The sequence below is a fragment of the Drosophila virilis genome, chromosome 3 (assembly GCF_030788295.1).
Source record: "Drosophila virilis strain 15010-1051.87 chromosome 3, Dvir_AGI_RSII-ME, whole genome shotgun sequence".
Taxonomy (NCBI): domain Eukaryota; kingdom Metazoa; phylum Arthropoda; class Insecta; order Diptera; family Drosophilidae; genus Drosophila; species Drosophila virilis.
The window spans coordinates 22954240-22977847 of NC_091545.1; the positions used below are offsets into that span (position 1 = coordinate 22954240).

The window sequence follows — 23608 nt, forward strand, 5'->3', positions numbered from 1 at the left end:
AAATGTTTAATGAAGTGAAAAATTGCAAAATAACCAAAAATTAAATGGAACGTCTTGTGTTTGCCATTTTCTCTTGTTATTGTTGTTGTTGTGGTTTTTGTTTTTTTTTTTTTGTTTTTCATTTAAAATTAAGCCAAGGGTCACCAATTGTTGTTGTTGAAGTTGTTGTTGTTGTAGGTATCTGCCATGCATGACAATTTTTGGGCTTTCGGCCACGAGCAATAAAATTGTGTAAACAAAAATTGGGCAATTCACAGTTGACTGGCTTTGTGGCTGGCCATTTCTATGGCGCCAGTGGGCGTTGGGCTGGCGGGTGTGGCTCGGCCCAATAACAATAGCCTAAGAGAGTCTAGAAAGAAAAAACGCAGCCAAGCTACAAGCTACAAGCACACTGCACAAATTGTATTTATTTGTGGATTTTACGAAAATTGGGTGTGTCTTTTATTATTATGCGAAATGGTACAAATATTTTGTAGTGCTTCGAAGGCGGAGCTGTGGCTGTGGCTTAGCCACAGGACAGAGACAAATGCGCCAGTGTTTGGCTCCGGCAAAGACGCCCAAAAGCGGGCAACACTTTTTTTTTGCTTGTTGCAAGCGCCAACAAGAATCATATACAAATTTGCGGCTGGGCGCCTCGCTTCGTTAAACACATACGCAAATGCTGGATTCGAAAGTGCATAACAAATGATATGCTACATAACTTGAAAGTTTACTTTGCCGGAGGAGAGTATCTGTTGGAGTTTACGCACGACTTGGTGTACAGCTGAAAATTGCGTAGAGTTTCCATTTCCATAAACGACAGCAGCAGAGCGGGGGGGCGGTATAGAAAAGCGCACATTGGGGAATTTGCTGGCCAATAACGAAATTGTGCGCAAATTGACTCCATAACAGTGCTAACAAAGCAGCTCCATTTCCCAGGCTCCATTGCACGAGCACAAATCAGAGAGAGCTGAGACCCGGACCCGAACCCAGACCAGAGCAGAACAGACGAGACCAGGCACAGACCCAAAAGTGCAAACCAAGATCATTGCTGTGCTCGCAATTGTTTGCCCAGCCAAACAGACAACTTGACTTTTCACACTCTGCCCCAGCACACACACACACACACACGCACACACACAGCCAAAGGCATGTGCTGCCGCATTTTTGGCACTGACAAATTTGCGTGCAGATAAATTGCAATCTGGCCAAGTTATGTGTGTGTGTGTGTACGAGACGACTTTGTCCACTTTTGAGGCTGTCAACGTCGTTGCAATTGTTGTCTTTTAATCATCAGCCAAGTTAGGCTACTCACGACAGCACTTCATAATTTTAATTGCCTGATATGAAACTGGTTGCAGATGCAGGGGCTGGGGCACAGCCTGTGTTTGGCCAACGCATTAGACACTTGCACGTGACTGGCCCCAATTTCGAGCTGGGGGCGCCTGTTAAATAAACAATCAATTGCAACTGCAGGCTATTTGCTTGGGTCAATACGGCAAGCTGTTTAAGCACATGCCAAAGCGGACCTGTTGAGAGCAGGCCTTGGAGGTGTGCGTATCAAACGATATAGCTAATGGTGTTGGCCAAAATATAGTCAGGGGCAGCTGTAAGAGCTGGTTGTGGGTAAATGAACAGCAAACAGTTTGCAGCTTGAAATATGAAGAATGCAGAACACAGAGCTAGGACTGGGCTTATAAGAAAGGGCTTGTTAAGGCATAAAGCAAGTGTGCTTACAATCGAAAATAAATGGTTATAACATAAAGTATTATATCTCTATATAAAGTCTGTATCTCTCAATCTCCATTAAAGTCTTAGAATCGCACTTTTCACCGAGGCAGCTTGGATTTTCCGAACAGCAGAAAGATCTTAGAAAATGAGGCCGATCGAATGGTAACAAGAAAAGTTGTATAAAAACGTTTTCTCGCAACTTTTTCACAGGTGCGAACGGAATTTCCTGAATATGCATCTTCAACACATAAGGCAAGTACAGTGAAAATTGCACCTAGAAAGAACCAGAAAGAATCTCCCAGTCAGTCATTCAATCAGTCAGTCAGCACAAACAGTTTTGTATATAGCGATACTTTCAGCCAAATAGCAAACTCCATCAAATCATAATTTGATCACGTTTATGCCAGACATGGATATGCACGTATTTATGTATCAAATACGTTTGGGTTTTTTTTTTTTTGATTTCTTAACCGCAGCGCAAATTTGACTGGTTGGTCGCGTTTATTGATGTGTAATAAACCAATTGCATTTGTTTTGAATATATAAATAGTCATAAAAAAAATGCCAACAACAACGACAACGACAAAGGGCAGCGTTTACGCCATTTTGTTGCTGTTGTTGCTTTCCGTTTCCGCTTTGTTGCCGCTTTTGTGTTTCTGTTTTTTTTTTGTTTTGTTTTGTTTTGTTTGGTTTTCAGTGTTTGGCTATTTTTTTGGGCGAAACGTGCGTGGCATACTAATTTGCTCTAAATGGATACAAGTTTAACGCTATATATAGTATATATATAGAAGAGATATATATGGATATATATATATGCTAGCATATATTTATGTGCTGCCTGAGCTACCCCTAACTGCCGCCCCTTTGTGCCTTGTAAAACATTTGATTCATCGAACCAAAAGTGTTGAAAATGTTATTTTAGCTCACGCATTTCGACTTTTATGTGTACAGTCAAACCAACATATAAGCACAGATTTATATATACATATATAAATATACGGTCAGTCCATATAAAAAGCCACAAATGGCGCCATTTAGTTGTTCGGGAAATGTAGCTATAAACTTGCCAAGACAAACATTTACAAATCATAAAAAAAAAAAAAAAAACAGACAGCAGACAGCAGGAGCAGCCCGTCAAATTGAGAGCCTTAGTTTTGGCTATAGCCAGTTAAAATCAATCAGCCATAAAAGGCCAATAATTTGGCTTGTTCTTAGCCAGCAGCTTGAAAGTGCTCTCAGGCTAATTAGTCGACGTAAAGCGCTTTACGGCCACACTTCAATCCAAACAACAAAAATGCAAAGGAAATGCACATTGTCGAAAGGCAAAAAAGCCGGCTTCATTAACAGCAAAAGCAAGCAGCAAACTGGCTGAGAACGTGCCTCGTCCAACTGCCACTTTGTCATTTAACATTTGGCAAACGTATTAAAACACCCCATCATTGCCTTAATTAAGAGCCATAAAAGCACATTTACTTATTGTACCAGTGCTACGGCCGTAGACTGAGCACACACGGTCCAGGTTCTGGGCCGCCCAACCGGCACGTCTTTACGCTTTATTTATGCCCAACCAGTCGGAGCTGCGCAGCGACTGGATGCCAACCACCCCGGGCGACTCGCCCAACCATTTGTCGTGCTTAATTCATGGCCAAAGTTGGAATTAAGTGAATTTTACGTTCATTAACGTGCGAGGGTTGCGCTCTGCCCAACGCTTGGCGCTCTTATATATTAAGTATTACCCTTGCTGGTGGGTGGATGGTTCGCTTTTCTGCTGAACTGGCGCTTTTTCGGTTGGTGGCACCGGCGGCGGCTGCTTTGCCAGACAGTGTTGATAATTAGCCGTGCGTCTAATGTTGCCCTAATAACGTAAATTTGTGGCTTAGTGGAGAGCAGTCGAACATTAGCGTTAGATTAGTTGGCATAGATGGGGGTTGGCAATATAAAAGTAAACAAGTCGCAAATTTTGCAAATGCTGTGTAAAAATACGAGTACTCAGTTTTGAGCATGGCTAAGCTCAACAGGAACAAAAATGCTCGATAATTTAGTCTGCTCTTCTTCCTTTTTCTTTCCGTTTCTCTTAAAGAATGTTATCTAGTTATCTACATTAAGCCCAAATTTAATATGATATAAAAACTAAAGTTCCATACACTTTGAGAAACTTTCAAAATCTAAAATCAAATCTCTTTTGCCCTATTTTATAATAGCATGCAATTTATATTCATTATATGTTACAGTCATTATAAATTTGTATAAATTGAGCGAAAGTTGAAGTTTCGTAGCTTCCACTTTTGATTGTTAAAAGTTTCTCTAATATCTTGCCAACTAATTGGGCACAAAAAGTTTAGCAGCAAAAAACTTTTTAATGCCTGTCCACATGACAGTTGGCCACTCTGCATGCTATCAGCCAACTAACTAGCCCGAAATGTTGACCAATTTCGTTAGCCAAGCTCGCATGGAAAGCAAGTGGAGAAACGGAAGCTCAACGGAAATGTGCCCCAATGCTACGAATGGCCTGTTAATTAGTCTCACTTAGAAAATAAACTGCAGTAATTAAGAGAAGAAGGCAGCCAAAAACTCAAACGCGATTCCACCCACAGACAACGCCCCAAAAAACTACTCGCCATTTTTTTTTTTATCATTTTGTTTTTTAATGCCGCAGCAGCGCGCTGGCTGCAGCAGCAGCGCTGGCAGCGGCAGTGGGGTGAGCATTTTAATTTCAACGCTAGAATTCTAATTAACAAACAAATCCGACAAAATACACAGCAGCAACAAAAATGCCCAGGGGAGTGAAAGAGATGGTGCTAGAGTGAGGCCCGAAGTTGGGCCAAAGTCAGCGCCGGCGATGACAGCAAAAAAGTATGCTATATAAAAACGTTGGCGCAGCGGTGCTGCTAGGGAGGCGGGCGGGCGAGGTGGGTAAGAAGGCAAACGAAAAGGAAAACCCTGTGAGCCATGATCTCCCAATTTAATATTATAATTGCTACAATTATCATTCTCATGCCATTTACACAGCAATTGCACAAAAACAACAACAACAGCGACGACGACAGCGACGTCAACGACGTCGTGAAGAAAACAACAAAAAAGGGCAGCACGTCAAGTGACTGGCTACGTTCTGCGCGTATGTACGGTAAATTGAGGCAATTACCGTTTCTCTGCTTACCCCCGGCTTATATGCTCTGTATACATACATATATAATGCCAGCTATGCTGACTCCACCCACAACAGATTTTGCTCTCACTGGCACGCGCTTTCTCTTTCGCTCTCGCACGCCTGCTCTCGACGCATGCGTTGCGTGTCCAACATGCCGCCGCCGACGCCAACGACGACGCCAACGCCAACGCCGGCAGCGACAGCATCATGGCGGACAGCTGCAGATGATGATGGCGTTCATTACGCGAAGTTGGCTGCGGCAGCGTCGACTTCTAATGGGCGCATTTTAAAATTAATGGCTCAACTTTTTTTTTGTTTGGTCCGTGCCTCTTGACGATTTTTTGACTATTTGCGCCAAATAATGATAATTTTGTCAAGTTGAGCAGTTTTTTGAGCGAGCTGCTTGACTTGAACATAGGTGGAATGCTAAGTAAATGTTGCTAATTGAATAACTTTATCGAAACTCAGTAATTCCATACAATATGCCAGCAAATGCCATACACTTAGACTATGCACACACAAAAAGTATGCCAGCAAAATAATGTTTCGCATATAAAAAAAAAAGCAACAAAAACAAGCAAAACAGTAAACATTAATTGATTGTACATAGACGATAATTTGAGCCGAGCCCGAATTGATTACAAAATGTTTGCAGCTGTTATTATTAAATTAATTTGTCATCAAACAAAGCATAAAAACGTTGCCAGCTAAATCTGCATAAAAGCAACCCCCAGTTGGATCCCACAGTTGTTCTTGTCCAATGTATCGTGTACTTTTAGTTCGAATGCAGAAAACATGACAAAATAATCACAAATGTTATGATAAAGCCTATGACAAGGCTATGATAACGCATTTTGAGCCCATGTAAATGACTTTTATCAGAGGAGGGCGAACTAATTGAATTTGATAAAATTGCTGACACTAAGTGTTAAAGTTGCCATAAGTGGTGACAAATACCCTATAAGTGGATCGGGCCTGGAATGGGCTCTTTATCTAGGTCCCCTTGGTTGGATCATCAATGGAAAGTACAAAGTACAGTTAAGCAATAATCAATTGCTTAACACTGGTTGTAGTTATTTCAGTAGCAGAAAATTTTGTGTTGTTGCTCTTGTTGTTCGTCTTGTCATATTGGCTATTGGCTGTTGTTGTTGTTGTTGTTGTTGCTGTTGTACGGTGAGTAGTCATTGGGTTTTCAACAGAAGTCGTTTAGTGTTTGGCTACATGTCATGTTTGTATTTCATAGATAAAATAGCACAATTGTGCCAGCACAAAATGTGTGTAATTATCGTTGTCACTAATTAAAGCGCATGAGGCGCACGTGTGTGTGTGTGCGTGTGTGAATTTCTTTTTTAGTCAACTAAAAGTTCATTCTTATCGTAGAAATGAAACTTCTGAGGGATTTTTTATTTAATTATCGGGATATTGTGATTTGTGCAGACAAATTGTCGTATTCCACAAATCCGGTATCAGTAGACAAGCTTAGTTGCCCCAATTAGTGCAGCTATTGCGAGAAAGTCGTATGACCAAAAGATTGGCTATTATTTTTAAAGTGACTTCAATTGTAGTGATATTCTATTTGTAAAACTCTTAAGAATCTAAAAACTTCAACTTACCGTTGAATTTTGAAATTTGATTTGGGAGCGCGTTCACCGATAGAATCGATTTATCGATAGCAGTTTTTACAGCAGCCTTGCGGCAGGTATCTGTTGCATGGTGTTTTACAGCACTCTTTTCATTTACAGTTGCCATTTACAGCTGTTAGCAATTCAACAGCAGCGCAAAAGAAAAATACAAAAACAAAAAGTGCATAAATAAACTATACAACTTATTTTTTTTGCTAATATTTAGATTGACACGATAGAAAGCAACACAAGTGTTTTTGAAAACAACACAAGTGTATGGCTTGCAATAGCTGAAGAAAATGCGTCATATTTACACCAAATAATTTACTTACGCTACGTTATTTTAAAACAAAAGTCAATTATGCAGATGCAGCAACAACGTTTGGTTTTTCTGACGGTTTTGTTATGCAGCCTTGCTGCGACAAAGGCGAGCCCGCTGAGGTAAGTGCCCATTAATAATAATATTTGGCAACAACAAGCGGCAAGGAAGTTTCTAGTGTACGTTTTTATTTATTTGCGTTGGCGGTGCAAAAGAAAAACTAAATCACACACAAAAGAAAATGAAAATGCGTTGCAGCGCGAGATTAGCGCAAACGTAAGCAAAATACAGTTATATAGCATATACAGTTAGAAATATCAATCGATATTTCGATAAGCCGAGTACGCTGTGCGCTTGAAAAGCTACCAAGTTCAAGGTTACCCCCATGTCCCCAAACGCCACCGCCGTAAAAAACCCTTGTAAACCACAACAAATTACTCACAGCTGGTTTCATATATGTGCGTGTGTGTGTTTTTTTTTAGCCTCAACCTAGATGAAATATCGGACTCTGGTATCGCCCTGTCCAACCTGACCTGGGGCGAGTCGAGCAGCTCCGTGGAACAGCCGCTGCAGCGACCCAATGCCGCCGATTTCTCCGATGAGGATGAGGACGACGAGTATTATCCATTGTATATGAATGAATTGGGCAGAGACGCGCACAGCTGGGACGTGCTCATATTCACGCAGCAATGGCCCGTGACCACCTGCTACCACTGGAGGGAGGAGGATCCGACGCACGAGTGCACGTTGCCGCAGAAGAAGGAGTTCTGGACCATACACGGCATCTGGCCCACCAAAATTGGCCAGATCGGACCAAACTTTTGCAACAGATCCGCCGAATTCAATCCGGATCAGCTGCAAGCGATTATTGATCGCTTAAACACCTACTGGATGGACCTGGAGGGCGACTCATCACAGGAATATCTCTGGAAGCACGAATGGCTGAAGCACGGCACCTGCGCCGCCGTGCTCGATGCCCTCGACAATGAGCTAAAGTACTTTGGCCAGGGCCTGAAGTGGCGCGAACAATACGTCATAGCCAACATACTGGATGCGGCGGGCATACATCCCGACTCCAACAATACGGTCATTGCTTTGAACAATGCCCTGGTGCGCGGCCTGGGCAAGAATCCCTCCATACATTGTCTATTCGATGGCAAGCACGACATAAGCTTTTTGTCGGAAATCCGAATTTGTTTTGACAAAACACTGCAGCTGATCGACTGCGATGGCGTCAAGCTGGGCGATGTGGTGGCCATCAAGTATCCTGGCGGCACAGTGAACACCAATTGCCACATTGGCAATCCTGTGCATTATCCCAGCCTGGTTCCTCCGCTGCTACGCAAAGAGCAATGGAAATTCCCCTTGGTCAATGTCTACAAGCTCTTGCAGTTTCTCATGTGGTTCACATTGTAAAGTCCTCCAATCTTCAGTCCGTCTTTACGTTCTAGTAGCTAAGTTGACGCATCATTTGTTATAACCCTCACAGACATCGAGATCCTATTACAACATATTTCTTTATGTAATTGTATTAAACGTATAAACCCTGGACCTGAGGCTAAATTGTATTAAAACGACGCACGTGATCGAGCAAATATCACTACTATATATAGTTTATATATATATATATATATATATTCATGACGAACTTTGAATGCGTTTTGGCGAGTGCACTTAATTGTGATTATGCATATATATATATATATGTCAGCAAATAAAAAGGCATTAATCATTTAGGTAATTATGTTTATTCTTTTATACCGTGTATTTAAATAATCACATTTAAGCAGCTACGCATTAACGTAGTTAATTTAACAAATTTTGCATTAGAACGAATTGTTTAAACAACATATTGGTTGGCCTACCCATAATATCTTATCACATATTGTGTCTGCTGATCATTTTTCTGGCACGTTTAAATAAAAAGACACGTAACACACACACACACACACACACAAAACGAATTTCAATATTTGAATATATAGTTGATTTCCTTTACTTTTGTATTTAGTTAATAATATTAAATTTCAGGCTGCATATCCTTGAAGCTGTGAATGTAACGGGCATGGTTATAGAGAAAATTTATAGCTATTTGTAATTTGTAGTTTATTGCTGTTGTGTGGAGTTGCCATTATAGGTGGCCTTATCCTCGTCATCGTCCTTAGCGCTATCTGCCAATCGACGTATATTCGATTCACCATAACGCGCTGGCTTAATGCCGCCGGAGCGCTGATGTGTCAGCTCATGTACAGATGCGGCATCCGCATCGCTGTGCGAGACGAGCGTCGGCTTCGCCTGATGAGCCGGCGATCCAACTGCATTCTGTGGAGTTGGCTGTTGCGAGCCCGGTGGACCACTTGTCGTGCGCAGCATAAACAAATCCATATTGCGTTGCACGGTGCTGTCAGAAATGCGTAAAGAAATGCTGCATTAGTTTTTGCCTTGAGTTAGTCGAACTTGTTTAGCCTACCCATCGCCGTTGTCCGCGGGGCGCACTGGAGGTTTCGACCAGCCAACATTGGACACCATTTGCATGACGCGCTGTCGCAGACGCTGGAAACCCATTTTGTTGATGTAATCGAATGCGACGGCCGCCGGTGTGAGTATTGCCCAAATCATGCTGGTCACAATGTTCACCAGATTGCTGCTGCTGCGCACTACGCGATTCGTTTGTTCGCCTTTGAGTACGAGCAACACAGCATTGGGCACCAGATTCAGCTCGCCCAGCGTCTTTGTCTCATCCTCGGTTTTGAACTCACGTCTCGGGTAGCTGGTGGCCAGTGTGAATTCGCGTATGTTGCTGCCGGCAAGCAGCTCTTCCAGCACATAGCCGCGCACTGTGACCAGTGGCTCCGCGACGGGAAAGGCTTTGGTGCGCGTAATGCCGCCTGGCAAACGGATTTGCAAACGCGTCTCCTGCACCGATGTGGCAGAAAAGTCCTGCACAGCCGATGTCGTTGTGCACGTGTTAACACTCTGTACCTCGGCATTTGCGGATGCACGATTCGCCATTTCGGCACGATCGGCAGCAATTTGCGCAAGAATTCGTTCACGTGTCTCCTGCTCCTGCTGGCGCTCGCGACGTATGCGCTCCTTGAGAAGAGAAGAGAAACGCTTTCAATTAGACATTTTTTTTTTTTGGCATTCGAGATTGTGACTTACTTGCAACTGTTTTAGCTCCTGTTCGCGGTTGATCATTTGCTGGGCCTGCGCTTCGCGGCCCTCGCGACGTCGTCGCAGCTCGTTCTCCTTGTCGCGTCGCTTTTGCTCCTCGAGGCGTTCTTGTTTGCGCTGCTCCACAAGCATTTGAATCTGCGACATGCTCATGTCCGTCTCCTCAGTGGACGCACGTGCGCCGCTCTGTGCGCTTGGCGGTATTAATGGCATTGCAATGGGCACGATCGGGGCCATTCCATTGGGCAGCACTGCTGTTGCTGTTTCTTGAGATGTGGCTGTGGCAGCCGCAGCTGCGGCCGCACGCTTCTCAGCAGCTGCTGCCGCTGACATCGCCGCCACAGTTGGCTCGGGCGCAGCAGCCGTTTGAGGCGCAGCTACAGGCTTTGGCGGATCAACAGTTTCAAGTTGCGAGCTTGATTCCACCGCAGCAATGGGTTCGGGTGTAGCTGGCTCTTCCGGTTCTGGCTCTGCCACTGTTATCTCCGATTCCTGCTCGACCGCCTGCGTTGTGTTCTTGGCCGCCGCTTGCCCAAATGCCGGTTCCCTGGTTTCGGTACTGTCTGCACCGGCAATTGTGCGACCTGCTTCCTGCTGCTGTGTATTGGCTTCGTTTGCAACTGCGCTGCTCGTGGTTGCATCCGGATTTGTCTGCTTGCCCGCCAGCAGCAGCACCTTATCGATTTTGGCCACCAGCTCCTCGACGCTGCCAATGATGCCCGTGGCAATATCTAGCGGGGTGCCAGACTTACCAATAAAGAAGATTGATGGCACTGGCACCACTTTATCTTTAGGGCAAATGATTAATGCATACAAAAAACTGTCCCACTGTTCACTTTAGCCAGCGCATACTGTACTTACAGAGCGATATAAACATAGCGTACGCCTCACTGTCGCCCCGTATCTTGACCGCCACAAAGTCGGATGTTTGCAACTTCGAGGTCACGCGCCCCTCGTTCAGGAATCTATCCAGCTTAGCTGTCATCTCATCCTGACCTGTGTGTGGCGCAGTGTTTATTCAATTATAATGTCCAATTAGCAAACATGACGTGGTAAAAAATTGATAGTGGTTTTTATTTTGGTTTTTTTTACCTTGAATGTAGAGAACGAAGATGGCATCTTTGGCTTTAGATTCCGCCACAGCCTCTGCAATAGTACCCGTGTGCCAATTCATATTTGTTTGCTGCCTAGAATGTTGTTTTATTACCGAAAAATTTGGCTATTTCACAAATATTTTTTTCCACCTGACATCCATGGGATAGTGATGAAACTTTCTAAAACAAGCTTAATATCGATAACTTTTGGTTTATCGGCTGTGCTTTCAAACAAGCCGAGCAAAAAAAAAAACAACAGCTACAGCAACAAATATTAGTTACAAATGTATTTATAGATATTCAAAATTACAGCTACAAAATATGAGTGTGAAAAGTCGCGGACATGATGCCACTGCCTGGTCTGTCTAGTCTTCAGTACAATTGGTGATTGGGCGCCGCGGCAATGGCAGCTGCATCATCTATTCGTCAGCAGAATCTGTAAATATAAAAACTGTTAAATAGCTGCAATTAGCTCAGCGATAAGCACACAAATACCATCATCAAAATCCGAACACACTATGGAGCTGGCTGGTGTCACAGATATCTCGCTGCGTTCCACATTTGGCAGACGTGCTACGCGAACACAGCAACGCTTCGGCTTGGGCTTTAATGGGAATGGGCGTCCTCCGACTGTCTGCTGTCCTTTCATGCGCTCCAGATTGACGCGACATTTGCGTATTTGAACGCGCTCCTGATAATCGAATTCGCCTTGTGCTATGATATACGGATGCCGAGGTATTTTAATCACCATCTTCTTGATTTTATTTTGAGGCGACATTTTCTGATAGTAACGCTAACAAAATGGTTATACGACGCTATCGGTTGTTCAAGTTGCAGCGACGCAACTGCATATTGAAAGCAGCTGATGTGTTATCGATATATCGATAGGTGTATAGACGTAGATAAGAAGCTTGACATGCCGCATTATTATTAATTATACACTAAAAATGTTTAGTTTATTTAATGTGTTGCCCCTTAATGTTATTTATTTATTTGTTGTTAATTTAACGCATTACACCTAATCGATTAAAACAAAATATTCATTTAGAGTGAGCATTCACTTTTGACGTTGTGCAACACTAGCAACGCAGCATTGTTTTTGTGTGTCATTATTGCAGGGAAAATATTAAGTGGAAAAAATTTAGCATTTGCACAAACTTACGTGTTCTATTGAGACATTTGCGCTAGAAATTCAGACTGCAGATATGAGTGATGTACAAACATTAATGGACATGGGTTTTCCCAGAGATAGAGTGTAAGTATATGTCGAAATATATTCTTCGCCGGCAAATTTTTATTATGTTTTTATATTAATTCATAGAGAATATGCATTAAGTGTGACTAGCCATAAAGGCGTCGAGATAGCCATGGAGTGGCTCTTGGCCCACGGCGATGAAGAGATACCAACTGCAGCCGCCGACCCAGCTGCAACCGAAGACTCTGCGCCGAGCAGCAGCGGCGCCGCCGACGTCTCGGGCGGAGCGGCCGTTGCCAAATCTTTGAAATGCGACGACTGCGGCAAGGTGCTGAAGGATCAAACAGAGGTCGAGTACCATGCAGCCAAGACGGGTCACAGCAACTTTTCTGAGTCCACTGAGGAGAAGAAGGCGCTGACCGAGGACGAAAAGAAGGCACAGCTGGCGCTGATCGAGGAGAAGCTCAAGCAGAAGCGCGTCGAGCGTGAGGAGCGCGAAAAGGCCGATGCCTTGGAACGTGAACGCAATCGCATACGCTCCGGCAAGGACATGACAGAGGCGCGCCGTCGCATGGAGGAAATCGAAATGAAAAAGATCGTTGATCAGCGCAAACGCGAAAAGGAGGAGGAGAAGGCGGCACGTGATCGTGTGCGCGCACAGATCGAGGCCGACAAGGCGGCACGCAAAGCCAGGTGAGCAACCCTTAAAATCAACCGCTCCAGCTAAAGCCTAATCATTATTCCAGGGCAGAGCAGAGCAGCCCCGGCAAGCCGTCGGACGCTGTGCCCTCGGTCAGTTCGACTACCACGGCCACCACGCCGACGGGCGTCAAGTCGCCGCCACGCGATTATACCGAGACGCGCATACAGGTGCGACTGCAGGATGGCTCAACACTGGCTTCCGAGTTCAATGTGAAGGAACCGCTGTCGGCGGTGCGCGTCTTTATACAGGTGAAGACCGGCATTGAGACGCCGTTCGCATTGATGACCACATTTCCGCGCAAGATCTTTGCCGACGATGACTACGAGAAGCCGCTGGAGGTGCTGGGCCTGGTGCCCTCGGCTGTCATAACCATGACCAAGCCGGCTGCGTAGATTCTCTCAAAATCGAAACTCAAACACAACTAACAAACATTTAAAGCTATAAATAAATACATATGTAATGAACATGACGCGATATTTCCAGTCGCCCTTCGACTGGGGCGTTAAATGTACGATTTTATATAAAAAAAAAAAAACAATGAAGAAATTTTAATTAAAGATTTACATTTCGGCGGCATTTATTGTGCGGCTACATGAAGGGCTCCACATAACTCTTGATTTTCTTCACGCTGCGCTCCGCCGGCCGCATATTCAGATGCTGTCCGAATATGATGAACTCCAGGCTGTCCACGTGCATGCCGAAGACGCACTCGCTCTTGGGCACGGTGCGCACCCGATGATCCTCGCCCAGCAGCTTGAGCACATTCTTTGTGTCCAGCACACAGATGCCGCTGAGTCCGACCAGCGTGGGGCACTTGGACTGCACCACGCGCAGCTTGGCGCCATGCAAATCCAGCTTGACCAGCTGCTTGCTGAACTCCTCGTAGCGTTTCTCGTGCACCTGCGGCACCTCGTCGCCCTCGCGCAGCTCTAGATGCTCGCGAAGGTAGCCGCGCCAGAGCTTGTGCAGCGGCAGCGCCTGCTCGTAGCGCATTTGCCGTGTGGGCAGCGTATTGAGTCCCAGTTGTGCGTATTCTCGGCGTGTCAGCGTGCTCGATTTGTGGGCGCGCCGCTTGCGGCTGTGTTGCTTTTTGTTTTTGGTGCCATGCAGCATGGTGATGTGATCGGGTATGATGTTAACATTGCAGCGATGGTGCGGCACGACGAGATCGGTGAGGAATTCCTTCAGCGTTTCCGTCTCTCGTTCCATGTTGACGTATTTGTTTACAAAATTCGAGTGTCAGATAAGGTACGCTGCTCACATACATCTTGCTGACTGCACTGCGTACCTACCGCAAATATCGGCAACAGCGAGTACTTATCGATAGTTACAGCTGTACATGTTAACATAACATAGCTATGTTAATCACCAAATGGCAAAAACAAAACAGCTGGTCACACGTTTACTTGGCGGAAATGTTGCTAACACAAGAAAATATGACAGGGAAATTAATTAAGTATGTAAATTGATTGAGAGCTGTTAAATTCACTTAAAATGATGGTTAGAACATGCTGTTAGTGCTCAATGGGATTTGCTTACATGCTGTTATGCTGCAGAGTTGAGGCAACATGTTGCTAAAACTCAGCTGTTAATGAAAATACCAAAAATTAAACGACTGGTCACACCACTCACGCAGGCCCGGTCACATCGCTAGAAATTTTGTTGTTGTCAGTCCTATCATGACTTTCGCATAAACGACACGCATAAAATCGGTAAAAAGACGCCGCGTGTGTTTCTTGCAAAAGGCAAAGGAAAAAAATTAATACATACACACACATGTATTGCAAAAGCAACAACGCTGCTGCCTATCAAACTTCGGGTAGTGTAATAACCAGATAATGCAATAATAATTGTGCCCCAACAAACGTGACAAATGCACAAGTAAAAAGTTTCAGAAAAATATAATTCAATTGATTGCCGTCGGTCTCGCTGTCGCTCATGTGTGCGTCTGTCTCTAAGTGAATGTGTGTGTGCGTTAATAAATCACAAATAACAACAAATTCGTGAGACTTGCTGCATTTTAGCCGCTGTTGCAGTCACAGTCGCAGTCAACGTTGCCGTCGCAGCTCGCGTCGTGTTGTAAGTTAGCATCGAATTTTCATTTGTAAATTTCATATCGTTTGTCTCTAACGCCGCCGCGGCCGCCGCCACCGACGCTGCACACACACTCACACACGCACGCACGCCAAACACACTCATACACACAAATGCGGAAGAGTCGCCGCAGCCAACGAAATCAGCTCCCCACCGTTGTCGCTGCCGCTGCCGCAGCTGCTGCCGCCGCTCAATAATTGTGCATTTTTTTAAGGTAAGCAATGGGAAATTAGTCTGTCAAATGTATCCGAATTCCATGTGTCATACAAATGCCGCACATTTTCTGCATTTCAGTGCACTTTTCTATTTTACTGTGCTTTGTTTTCCATGAGCGTTGCCTTGGCGTCGGCGTCAGCGTCAGCGTTGGCGTCGCAGCACCAGCAAAAAAGTGTCAAGTGCGCGACGCTGACGCTAAGCATGCTGAGAGCGTACTTTGTTGTTGCGCGTCGCTCTCTTTTGCTGTTATTGCAAAACATGTGCACATATTAAATAAGAAATGTTTCACTTCTTTTTTTTTTATCTGCTTCAAGTTGATTAAACTGTCTGCGCTCGCTCCCATGTAAACATTAAAAAAACTCCAAACTCCACTCGCATTTTATTTTTATTTTATTTTTTTGAGTGTGTTTATTTGCTCTCTCGCTCTTGCGCTCGCTCACTGACTCACGCATACATATACATGCGCGCACACACGGACGCGCCCCGGCCGTAGCTAACGGCAGTTTCTTTTTCTTTTTTTTTTTTTTTGTTACTTTTCGTTTTCCTTTTTCCTTCGCCTGGCAAAAATGCGCCCAAATTCTAAATCTTGAATTCTTTATTTCTTGCAGTCGCCAGCAGCAACAACAACGACAACAACAACAACAATAGCCGGAAAAGTAAGCAAAAAATGTGCAAAAATTTCAACAAAATTCGCTAAAATTCATTTCTAATGTGTTAAATAAAATAATATACAACAAATTTGTGTGCACAACACAAGACGAGCAATAAAAATTACAAACACCAAATGGGCAACTATTGAATGGCGGCCATTAGTGGCCCCAAGCGGCATCCATTGAGCAATCAACACCATTTCTCCCATCCAACCAGCAACACCAGCAACACCAACAACACCACCAACACCAACAACAACAACAACAATAACAACACCAACAAGGGTAACAACAGCAGCAAGCAGAGGCTTTATCAAACGGCAGCTAATCCACAGCAGACAGGAGCATCCAGTTACTCCAGAAGGAGCAGCATCGACAGCTGCCCAAATCCTTTAGCTGCTGCACCGCATAGCTCGATGAGCGTTTCGATGTCACTGGTACAGGGTGGTGCTGCCGGTGGTGCGCCACAGGGCGCCAGCGCAATATTGGCCGCAGCGGCACCGTATTATCAGCCGCCAGCGGTGCCACAGGATGTACAGCCGGATCGTCCAATTGGCTACGGTGCATTCGGCGTTGTTTGGTAAGTTTTTCCATGCTATTTTCATCAAACAATGCTTAGGGCTAGCTATTATAAGAACTTTCTAAAACACTTCTTAAATCTTGTTATTACGAGCCTAAATATTCTTTAAAAATAGATGCTAACCGATCTCAGTAGTTGAAGCTCTTGGCATTGTTAAAGCTTATTTGTGGGCTCTAAAATGTGAAAATGTTTAATTGAAAATAACTTCAAAAGAAGTTGATAACATGCTAATTGAACTCAGATATAATTCCTGCTAGAGTTGCGAAATGACAAAAGAGACAAAAAAAACTGCATAAGGGGAGACTCCCATTTGAGAGATTCTCAAACCAAGCTGAGCTACAAATATTATTTTTTAATACTCTACTTTATTTCCACTTGTTTCTTTAGTTCATCAGTCAGCGTCAATTTGCGCGCTCTTCTTCTTTCAGAGTGCCCAACTTGACTTTATGAGAAAAAATGCTTATACTAATAGCGCTTTACAACACTGGATGTTGTTGCATTGCTTTAATATCAACTGTTTACAGTTGTTATATTTTATTCTTGTACTATGTATTTAAATTGTATTTTTGCAAATTTGTTCGCTCAGTTGTTTTGCATTTAATTTGAAAACTTATTTCTCGCCAACATTTAGCTAGCCTTTAGTCTTAACATGTAACTGGGGTTCAATGGCTCTTTGCCTGGCGGCGACCTTTCCCTGTGTGCAGAGTCCTTTATGCATAGGCCTGACGTCCGCCTTTTATTATTATTATTTTGTTTTTTTTTTTTTACCCCCTTTTTTGTGCGGTCTGTCGTCGCAGCGTCAACATTAACAGCAACATCAGCTTGCCGTCGTCCTTCGTTCTACGTCCTTTGTGCCTTATGCATTTTTCCAGCGTTAGGGTGGTTTTTCTATGAAAATGTTGCTGCTACCCCCATACTATCCTATAATCCCCCCCTTAACATGGTTCCCCCTCGTGTTTCATATTTTGTCTGTTTTGTTCTGTTTTGGCTCGCGGCTGTTCTAAGTCGCGGCTAACAAAAGTTTTTCCAGCTTCTTTGATTTGCATATTTGACAATTTTTACATTAATTGTTGCTAAACGAGTTGTGCACGATGTAACGGTTGATTTTTGACTTGTTTTTAACAGCTGAACTGAAATTTGGCAACGCTGCACATTACGTTTACAACACTACAAAAATTTCATTCACGTGTAAAACGGCATTTCCGGCTGTGTGTGCGCCCAGCAGGGTGTGTGCAGGGCAGGGGTTCAGTGTTGGGTAAACACCAAAAGAAGCCAGTGAAAAACTGGCACACGCTAAGTGACGCCAAGTAGAAGGACGGTGGCTGAGTTAGCGGAGGAGGGGGGAAGGGAGCTGGAGAAGTGCTCAAAACTAGGCACAAGGAAGTTGTGCAGCGCATAAAGACGACAACGAAATGTGCCACAAGTGGAGGAGGAGGAGACCCAACCCAAGCTCCCACTTTCCAGTTCGCGCTCCTCCACTTCACACAAGCCCTAGAAGAATGGGGCAAACGTGAAAAGCTGTTTAGGAGAAAGAGAAGCCGGCAGTCGAACGGCTTGGCTTAGGCCTTCTGGCTTAAAGTAGAACCCGCAGAATAGAGTCGTTGACGTTGGATTGGCTTTTCAAAAGCAATCATCATGGTCTCAGTCGCAGTCGCAGTCGGAGTCGCTGTCTATGGCCCGGTCTGGTCTGGTCTGGTCTTTGGTCTCTGCCCTGGGTCGTAGTCAGCTGCACTGGCTCACAGAAACTATATTTTAATATATAGCGCACTCGGCACTCGACACACCACCGCCGCACACCGTAAATGCAATCAAGCGTTAAATTTAAGTGCCAAATGTCGAACTTGTTAGATGCCGTGTGGCCAGATGCCAGGCTAGTTTTGTTTATGTGCCGTTTGCTTAGGAGCAGGTGAGGTGGTCTCTAGTCTCTATGGCCATGGCAGGAAGTTAAACAAGTGTCATAGTTAATGAAGTTTGGCAACAGGCCCAAGCACTTTAAATTGTTTGGCGAATGTTGCTTCAAGTTGTTCAAATAACACTCTTTGGGCATTTAACATTTTACTGTTGATAGAAATATTTGTGGTAAATTATGTGAAGTTTGGCAACAATGCTTAAAGAATCTTGTTAAATGTGGCAACAATGCAATGCAATGCATTCTTTCAAAGATTTGAATAGTTAAAATACAATTAGTCTGAAATGTGCCTTGAAGTAGTTAAAACAAAGGTATTTAAAACACTTTTATGAAGTTTGGCAACAATGGCTGTAGCTGTCAGTGAAGTGTGGCAACAAGGCCAGAAATGCTTGCATACATGTGTCGTATAATGCAAATTGATTTGATGAAACAACTGAAGTTTGGCAACAATGCATTTGCGTTAATGGTTTTAATGAGTATTCAACTGAAATTGGGCAACAGCGTCAAACGAGTTAATTACACTTGCTCAATATCATTCACCATAAAAATGTTATCAATTAAAGAATCCGCTGACTAAATGCGAGATTAATCAGCTTATAATTTATTTCGTAGAAATAGGAAACCATTTATGCACTTAAACACACAACAAGATTAACCAATTAATCCTAGGCAAACTTCTACGAATTTTTCTCACTGCATTGCGGCCAAGACAGACATAAAAAAAAAAAGAGCTGCATTTAGCGGGGATCAAGGCGGGATGGGGTGCTTGGGGAAGCGGCGAAATGGGCAATGAAAAACGCTCGTTTCGGCCACAAAACAAAAATATTGGACACCGAGTTCGTAGAGTCCAGTCTTTTGGCCTGTTGCTGCGCAGGCAACAGGCAGCGGCGTAGGAAGAGGGAGAAGGTGGGAAAGAGGGAGAGGAATTGAGCCGAAAAGAACCACAAAAGATGAGCGAACATCTTGGGCTTACTTTAAACTACCTGCAACTGGTTTTAGAAGCAGGCAGACGCAGACGACAAGTCCAAGAACGGACCAAAATGGACAAATGGCCGGACAGTTGAGGAGATGCCGGGACGCGGAGACTGTGTAAACCTTTTGCCTGCATAAAAACTCGCTTCCTGCACGACTTGTGGCCTGCTCTGGGCTCTGGCTCTGGCAACTGTGGCCACGGCTCTGGCCTGGCCCCGGCCCAGGCCCAGTCACAGTCACAGTCACAGCCTTAGCCTTAGCCTAAGCCACAGCCTTTGGCTTGCAAGGTGTCGTCGTTGTCGTTGTCGTCGTTATCTGTTGCCCAGCTCAAGCTCTAGCCATGGCCATAGCCATAGCCATAGCCTGGTCTGGCCTGGCCTGGGCAGCGCGCGCGCCTCTTGTGTTCCTGTTATTTTTATACCCTAGCTGAGGGTATTCTAAATCTGTCATAAAATGTGCAAGGTGCATAAAGAGCCAAAACCTTTTGCCTATCTATTCGAACTCTCTAAGTATTCTAGCTATCTAACTGAAATCCGGCTATTTTTGCTATAGGAAGTACATATCTTAAAGATCCAATCAATATATCATGTACTGCTCTTAGGAACCGACGATCGCGAGAGTTTAAATATCTAAGGCTTTGAGTTCAGGATGATTTCCTACATATTTAGCTGAAATCTTTTCAACAACGCACTTCTAGATATAGTTCCTAAAGTTAAAGATTCTTTTCTCAATATGCGTGCTCAGTCGTATTAACATCACATTCTACATTTTTATATAGTCTGCCACAGGAATATTCGGTTTTGAGAATACATTAGCGTATTTAATCTTCGGCATTTTGTTTGGCCAGTTGTTTGCTGGTTTCTCTAGGCTTTTGGTCTTTGATCAGGCGCAAATCCTGTGCTAATCTCGAGTCCAATGGCCCTGCCCAGCTCCAGCACAGGCCCGCATCGCTGACGCGCGATTCGTTGCGATTCGCTGGCATTAATCGACGCCGCTTGGACTTGTCCCTCTGTTGCCTGTTAAGTGATTCCTTGCTGCCTCTCAGCCCCTCTCTCCCCATCTCTCTCTCTACCATTCTCGATCCCTGCCTGCTGCTGCACCACCAAAAAATGCAAACAAAACAAAAGCAATGCATAAGCAGTGCACACGGAGCATTGACTACATTGAAAAGTACCGGGACATGTAGTTTTATTTTCCAACCACTATTTTCTTCTCCTCCTTTTTTTTTTTCGTATGCCCTGTACCTTTGGAAAATGGGTAAAAGTCAGGTACAATGGATGTGTGCAAATGTATGTAACAGGCACACAAACTCGTTAAAATATGTAAAGGTATATTTTTGATCGGGCTGATGAGCTCTGATCCGCCTTGTGATATACGAGAGGGAGAGAGAGAGGAAGATATGGAGGAGTTGAGAATGTGTGGAATAATTTACCTTGTGGATAGTTTCACACACTTCCAAAGAGAGATATTAATTTGTTTGCCCTAATTTTTGGCATCAAGACACATTTTTATGCCAACTTAAAGCGCTGAAAATTTGAGCTCGATCGAACAATAAACAAAAAGTTATCGAAAAATACAAATGTTCTACACTGGAAAAATTCGCAGATGTTTCCGTATAGGGTATCTGCTAGTCATGTCAATCGCATGCTTGTTTTTCGTTTGCTTGTTTTCGGTTCTTTCAGCAGCCGGGAAACAGCTGCTCTGGTCATGGCTTTAGAGCTCAGCGCTGATGCTGGGCTCTGCTCCTGGTGGTTGGTTGAACAACCTTCGACAGTTTTTAGATATTTTGTCTGTCTCACACACACACACACACACATACACACACACATACACACACACACACACATACACACACACACTCTCTCACACACACACAGGATGGTGCAGACAGGCCCGCTTACAGGATATATGCTATGGCTTGCGAGTCCCGCATATGTTTTGTCGTCTGCCACCACGTTTCAGTTCTCGTCGCGTCTCGTCTTCGCCTGCATCCCATTTCGTCTCGTCTCATCTAGCGTTTCGCTTGAATTGAAGTAAAAACTTCCCTGTACCGCATGTCCAACCCTTCGGACGGCAGTTTTCAATGAGTTTAGTTTTTCCCAGCCTGATTCTATCCATATATACTACATATACATATATATTTTCCCGTTCTCCTGGGGTTTTCTCTGTGTGTTTGACTTTGAAAGTGTTTGAATAATTATCCTGTTTTTCATAGGATTCAGCTCGCTCTTCATTCGAATTTCGCTCACCGCATTTCTCTTCGTCGTCCCTCATTCAATTTCATGATATTCCATTTTATTATCGCCATTGATTGCTTTGGGCTGACTGTGCGGCTCGATTGGCTTATGAGTTTTTCATTTTTCCATCGTTTTTGAACTTTTCCGCGCATTGGGGTCGAGAGTCGAGGCTCGCAAATCCCTGCACAAATTTAAACATGCTCAGCCTATACAATTTTCGGGCAGTTTTACAGTTTTATTTTGAAGTTTGGCAACAGCGCAACTCAGCAAAATATATTTTATTTGTAATTCTAATTATTTATTGATTACGTTGATTGGTTTTGGTTTTGGTTTGGTATATAAATTTATTATTAAAATGTGAAATGTTAACTACATTTTACTCGCTTTTTCTTCTATTCGTTGCTTATAATTCGCAAGAGGTTCTAGCTTTGGACTCAGCACCTTGCAAATCTAAAAGCTGAAAGCAGAGCCTGTTGATAGAATCTGGATGTTTTTGCAATAGTTTCGCAGACAATCCGCTCTTTGTTCTCGTAGCTTGTTGTTGATTTCATTTAAGTTGAACTTTAAAGGAGCGTATCCCAGTTATCCTTGTGAAGTTTGGCAACAGCGCAAAGTACAGTTTTCTTTGTAGTCATGTACACGATTTGCTGTGAAGGCCTTTGAACGAAATTTAGTTTTCCCGGCACGCATTTACCAGAAAATCTCAACTCATCTAATCCTGCTGATTGTCTGTGAAGTTCGGCAACAGCGGCGACAATAGAAAATATAATAGAAAATGTACAACGCCTGCTCGGCTATAAATGCAATTTTTACCATAAAAACATCTCAAGTGCCGGGGCTTAGGTAGCGCCCAATGCGAACGACATAACAACGTGCCATTTTCTATGGCTCCTGAAACAGCTTCTCTCTGTCCCAGTCTCCTGGCATAGCCCAGCCTGGCGATTGTTCCTGTTGTGCCAAAAACTATTTTTGCCTCTGTGTTCTTGGCCCAAACATTTGCCGAACGTTGCCAAAGAATTACGCACGCAATTTTGTCTACAGCTTCATTGTGCCCTCGCAACACATACACACACAAACACACACACACGCACCCACACACAGCCTTACACACACATAAACACACACATGTGAGCCACTTGCCTCGGCCAGCTTAGTTCACTTGAATTCAGTTCAAGTGAAGCGCAAATGTATCTTTGAGGTTTATATTTTCTATCTTTCTCTATATCTCCGTTCCTCTCTCTCGCTCTTCCTTCCATCCTTTTCTCTCTATCTCTCTCGCTCGCTCTGTATATCTCTCTCGGCCGCCCGCCAGCAGCTGCGGCTTTAGGTATCATGTAACAGTCACAGCAAACATTCTGTAACTAGGTGTCTCTCTCTCTGTGTGTGTGTGTGTGTGCGTGTTTGCATCATGAAATAATTATACCCTGTTCACAAATTAAGTGAGGTTGTATGGGTTTTGTGTAATCTTCAAAGCGCTCATGACTTACAATTCAGCCTATATATGTTACTCATGTATAGTAAAATATTTTTTTTTTCTTTCACACTCGAGCTTGGTCTCAAAAATCGATATCTCACTGCTTCAGATGTTCACACTAGATTGACAGGTGGTAAATTGACTATTTCACGTGAAGTTCATGTCAAATATATTCAAATTAGACGTATCTTGCACTCAATATTGCAAATACGAGTCACAGTTATAAGTTAGAATTTAAAAGTTTTTGTATGAGGATTGCAGTCTAAAAGTCTCTGCAGATAAAAGGACCTTGACCACAGGCCTATCCAGCCTCATAATCTATGAGTGTATCCATGTTATAAGCACAGTTTTAGAGTCACACACTATAAAGGTAGCGCCTTCTACAGTTTGAGTGCCCCAGCTCAATGGTCGAAAACTCCATTATCAAGACTACTTTATTTGCGAATCACAATTAAAGAGACACATTTTTAGAATTACAGTTTTAGAGTCACAATCTGAAAAATATCAG

General features: G+C 43.7%; 6 protein-coding genes across 7 annotated transcripts in view; 3 read left to right on the forward strand and 3 right to left on the reverse strand.

Annotated features, from left to right (window-relative positions):
- Positions 1–6619: 6619 nt before the first annotated feature.
- Positions 6620–8538, forward strand: RNaseX25 (Ribonuclease X25). Its single transcript, XM_002048270.4, has 2 exons — positions 6620–6924; positions 7285–8538. The coding sequence occupies exons 1-2, from the start codon at positions 6845–6847 to the stop codon at positions 8216–8218; spliced, it is 1014 nt and encodes a 337-aa protein (XP_002048306.1). The 5' UTR covers positions 6620–6844; the 3' UTR covers positions 8219–8538.
- Positions 8532–11239, reverse strand: LOC6624028 (UBX domain-containing protein 4). The gene is made up of 6 exons (XM_032435438.2): positions 11221–11239; positions 11069–11163; positions 10838–10972; positions 9965–10764; positions 9273–9895; positions 8532–9203 (listed from the first exon to the last, which is right to left on the reverse strand). Exons 1-6 carry the CDS (start codon positions 11229–11231, stop codon positions 8909–8911), a joined length of 1959 nt encoding a protein of 652 aa, XP_032291329.1. The 5' UTR covers positions 11232–11239; the 3' UTR covers positions 8532–8908.
- Positions 11240–11342: 103 nt separating this feature from the next.
- HP4 (Heterochromatin protein 4) lies at positions 11343–11912 on the reverse strand. The gene is made up of 2 exons (XM_002048272.3): positions 11566–11912; positions 11343–11506 (listed from the first exon to the last, which is right to left on the reverse strand). Exons 1-2 carry the CDS (start codon positions 11846–11848, stop codon positions 11490–11492), a joined length of 300 nt encoding a protein of 99 aa, XP_002048308.2. The 5' UTR covers positions 11849–11912; the 3' UTR covers positions 11343–11489.
- A 226-nt stretch (positions 11913–12138) lies between these two features.
- Positions 12139–13432, forward strand: LOC6624405 (UBX domain-containing protein 1). The gene is made up of 3 exons (XM_002048273.4): positions 12139–12325; positions 12392–12958; positions 13012–13432. Exons 1-3 carry the CDS (start codon positions 12276–12278, stop codon positions 13358–13360), a joined length of 966 nt encoding a protein of 321 aa, XP_002048309.1. The 5' UTR covers positions 12139–12275; the 3' UTR covers positions 13361–13432.
- Positions 13433–13514: 82 nt separating this feature from the next.
- Pop4 (ribonuclease P/MRP subunit POP4) lies at positions 13515–14247 on the reverse strand. The gene has a single exon (XM_002048274.4). It carries the CDS (start codon positions 14175–14177, stop codon positions 13557–13559), a length of 621 nt encoding a protein of 206 aa, XP_002048310.1. The 5' UTR covers positions 14178–14247; the 3' UTR covers positions 13515–13556.
- A 376-nt stretch (positions 14248–14623) lies between these two features.
- The window catches only part of nmo (serine/threonine-protein kinase nemo), an 88416-nt gene continuing 79431 nt past the window's right edge, over positions 14624–23608 (forward strand). For both annotated transcript variants that reach the window (XR_011416416.1, XM_002048275.4), the window contains exons 1-2: positions 14624–15276; positions 15887–16508. Coding sequence is in view for 1 of the 2 variants with exons in the window: in XM_002048275.4 (XP_002048311.3) it covers positions 16078–16508 (431 nt within the window). In the remaining variant the exon portion in view is untranslated. The remainder of the gene's footprint in view (positions 15277–15886; positions 16509–23608) is intronic.

Bases quoted from the DNA above. Each gene is read 5' to 3' on its own strand.
- RNaseX25 (XM_002048270.4), top strand. From the start codon at position 6,845: ATGCAGATGCAGCAACAACGTTTGGTTTTTCTGACGGTTTTGTTATGC. The intron at 6,925-7,284 runs GTAAGTGCCCAT...GTTTTTTTTTAG, and splicing joins ACAAAGGCGAGCCCGCTGAG to CCTCAACCTAGATGAAATAT.
- HP4 (XM_002048272.3), bottom strand. From the start codon at position 11,848: ATGTCGCCTCAAAATAAAATCAAGAAGATGGTGATTAAAATACCTCGG.
- Pop4 (XM_002048274.4), bottom strand. From the start codon at position 14,177: ATGGAACGAGAGACGGAAACGCTGAAGGAATTCCTCACCGATCTCGTC.
- LOC6624028 (XM_032435438.2), bottom strand. The intron at 10,973-11,068 runs GTAAAAAAAACC...CGCCACACACAG, and splicing joins CTTCGTTCTCTACATTCAAG to GTCAGGATGAGATGACAGCT. The intron at 9,204-9,272 runs GTAGGCTAAACA...CATTTCTGACAG, and splicing joins CCCGCGGACAACGGCGATGG to CACCGTGCAACGCAATATGG.
- LOC6624405 (XM_002048273.4), top strand. From the start codon at position 12,276: ATGAGTGATGTACAAACATTAATGGACATGGGTTTTCCCAGAGATAGA. The intron at 12,326-12,391 runs GTAAGTATATGT...ATTAATTCATAG, and splicing joins GGTTTTCCCAGAGATAGAGT to AGAATATGCATTAAGTGTGA. The intron at 12,959-13,011 runs GTGAGCAACCCT...TCATTATTCCAG, and splicing joins AAGGCGGCACGCAAAGCCAG to GGCAGAGCAGAGCAGCCCCG.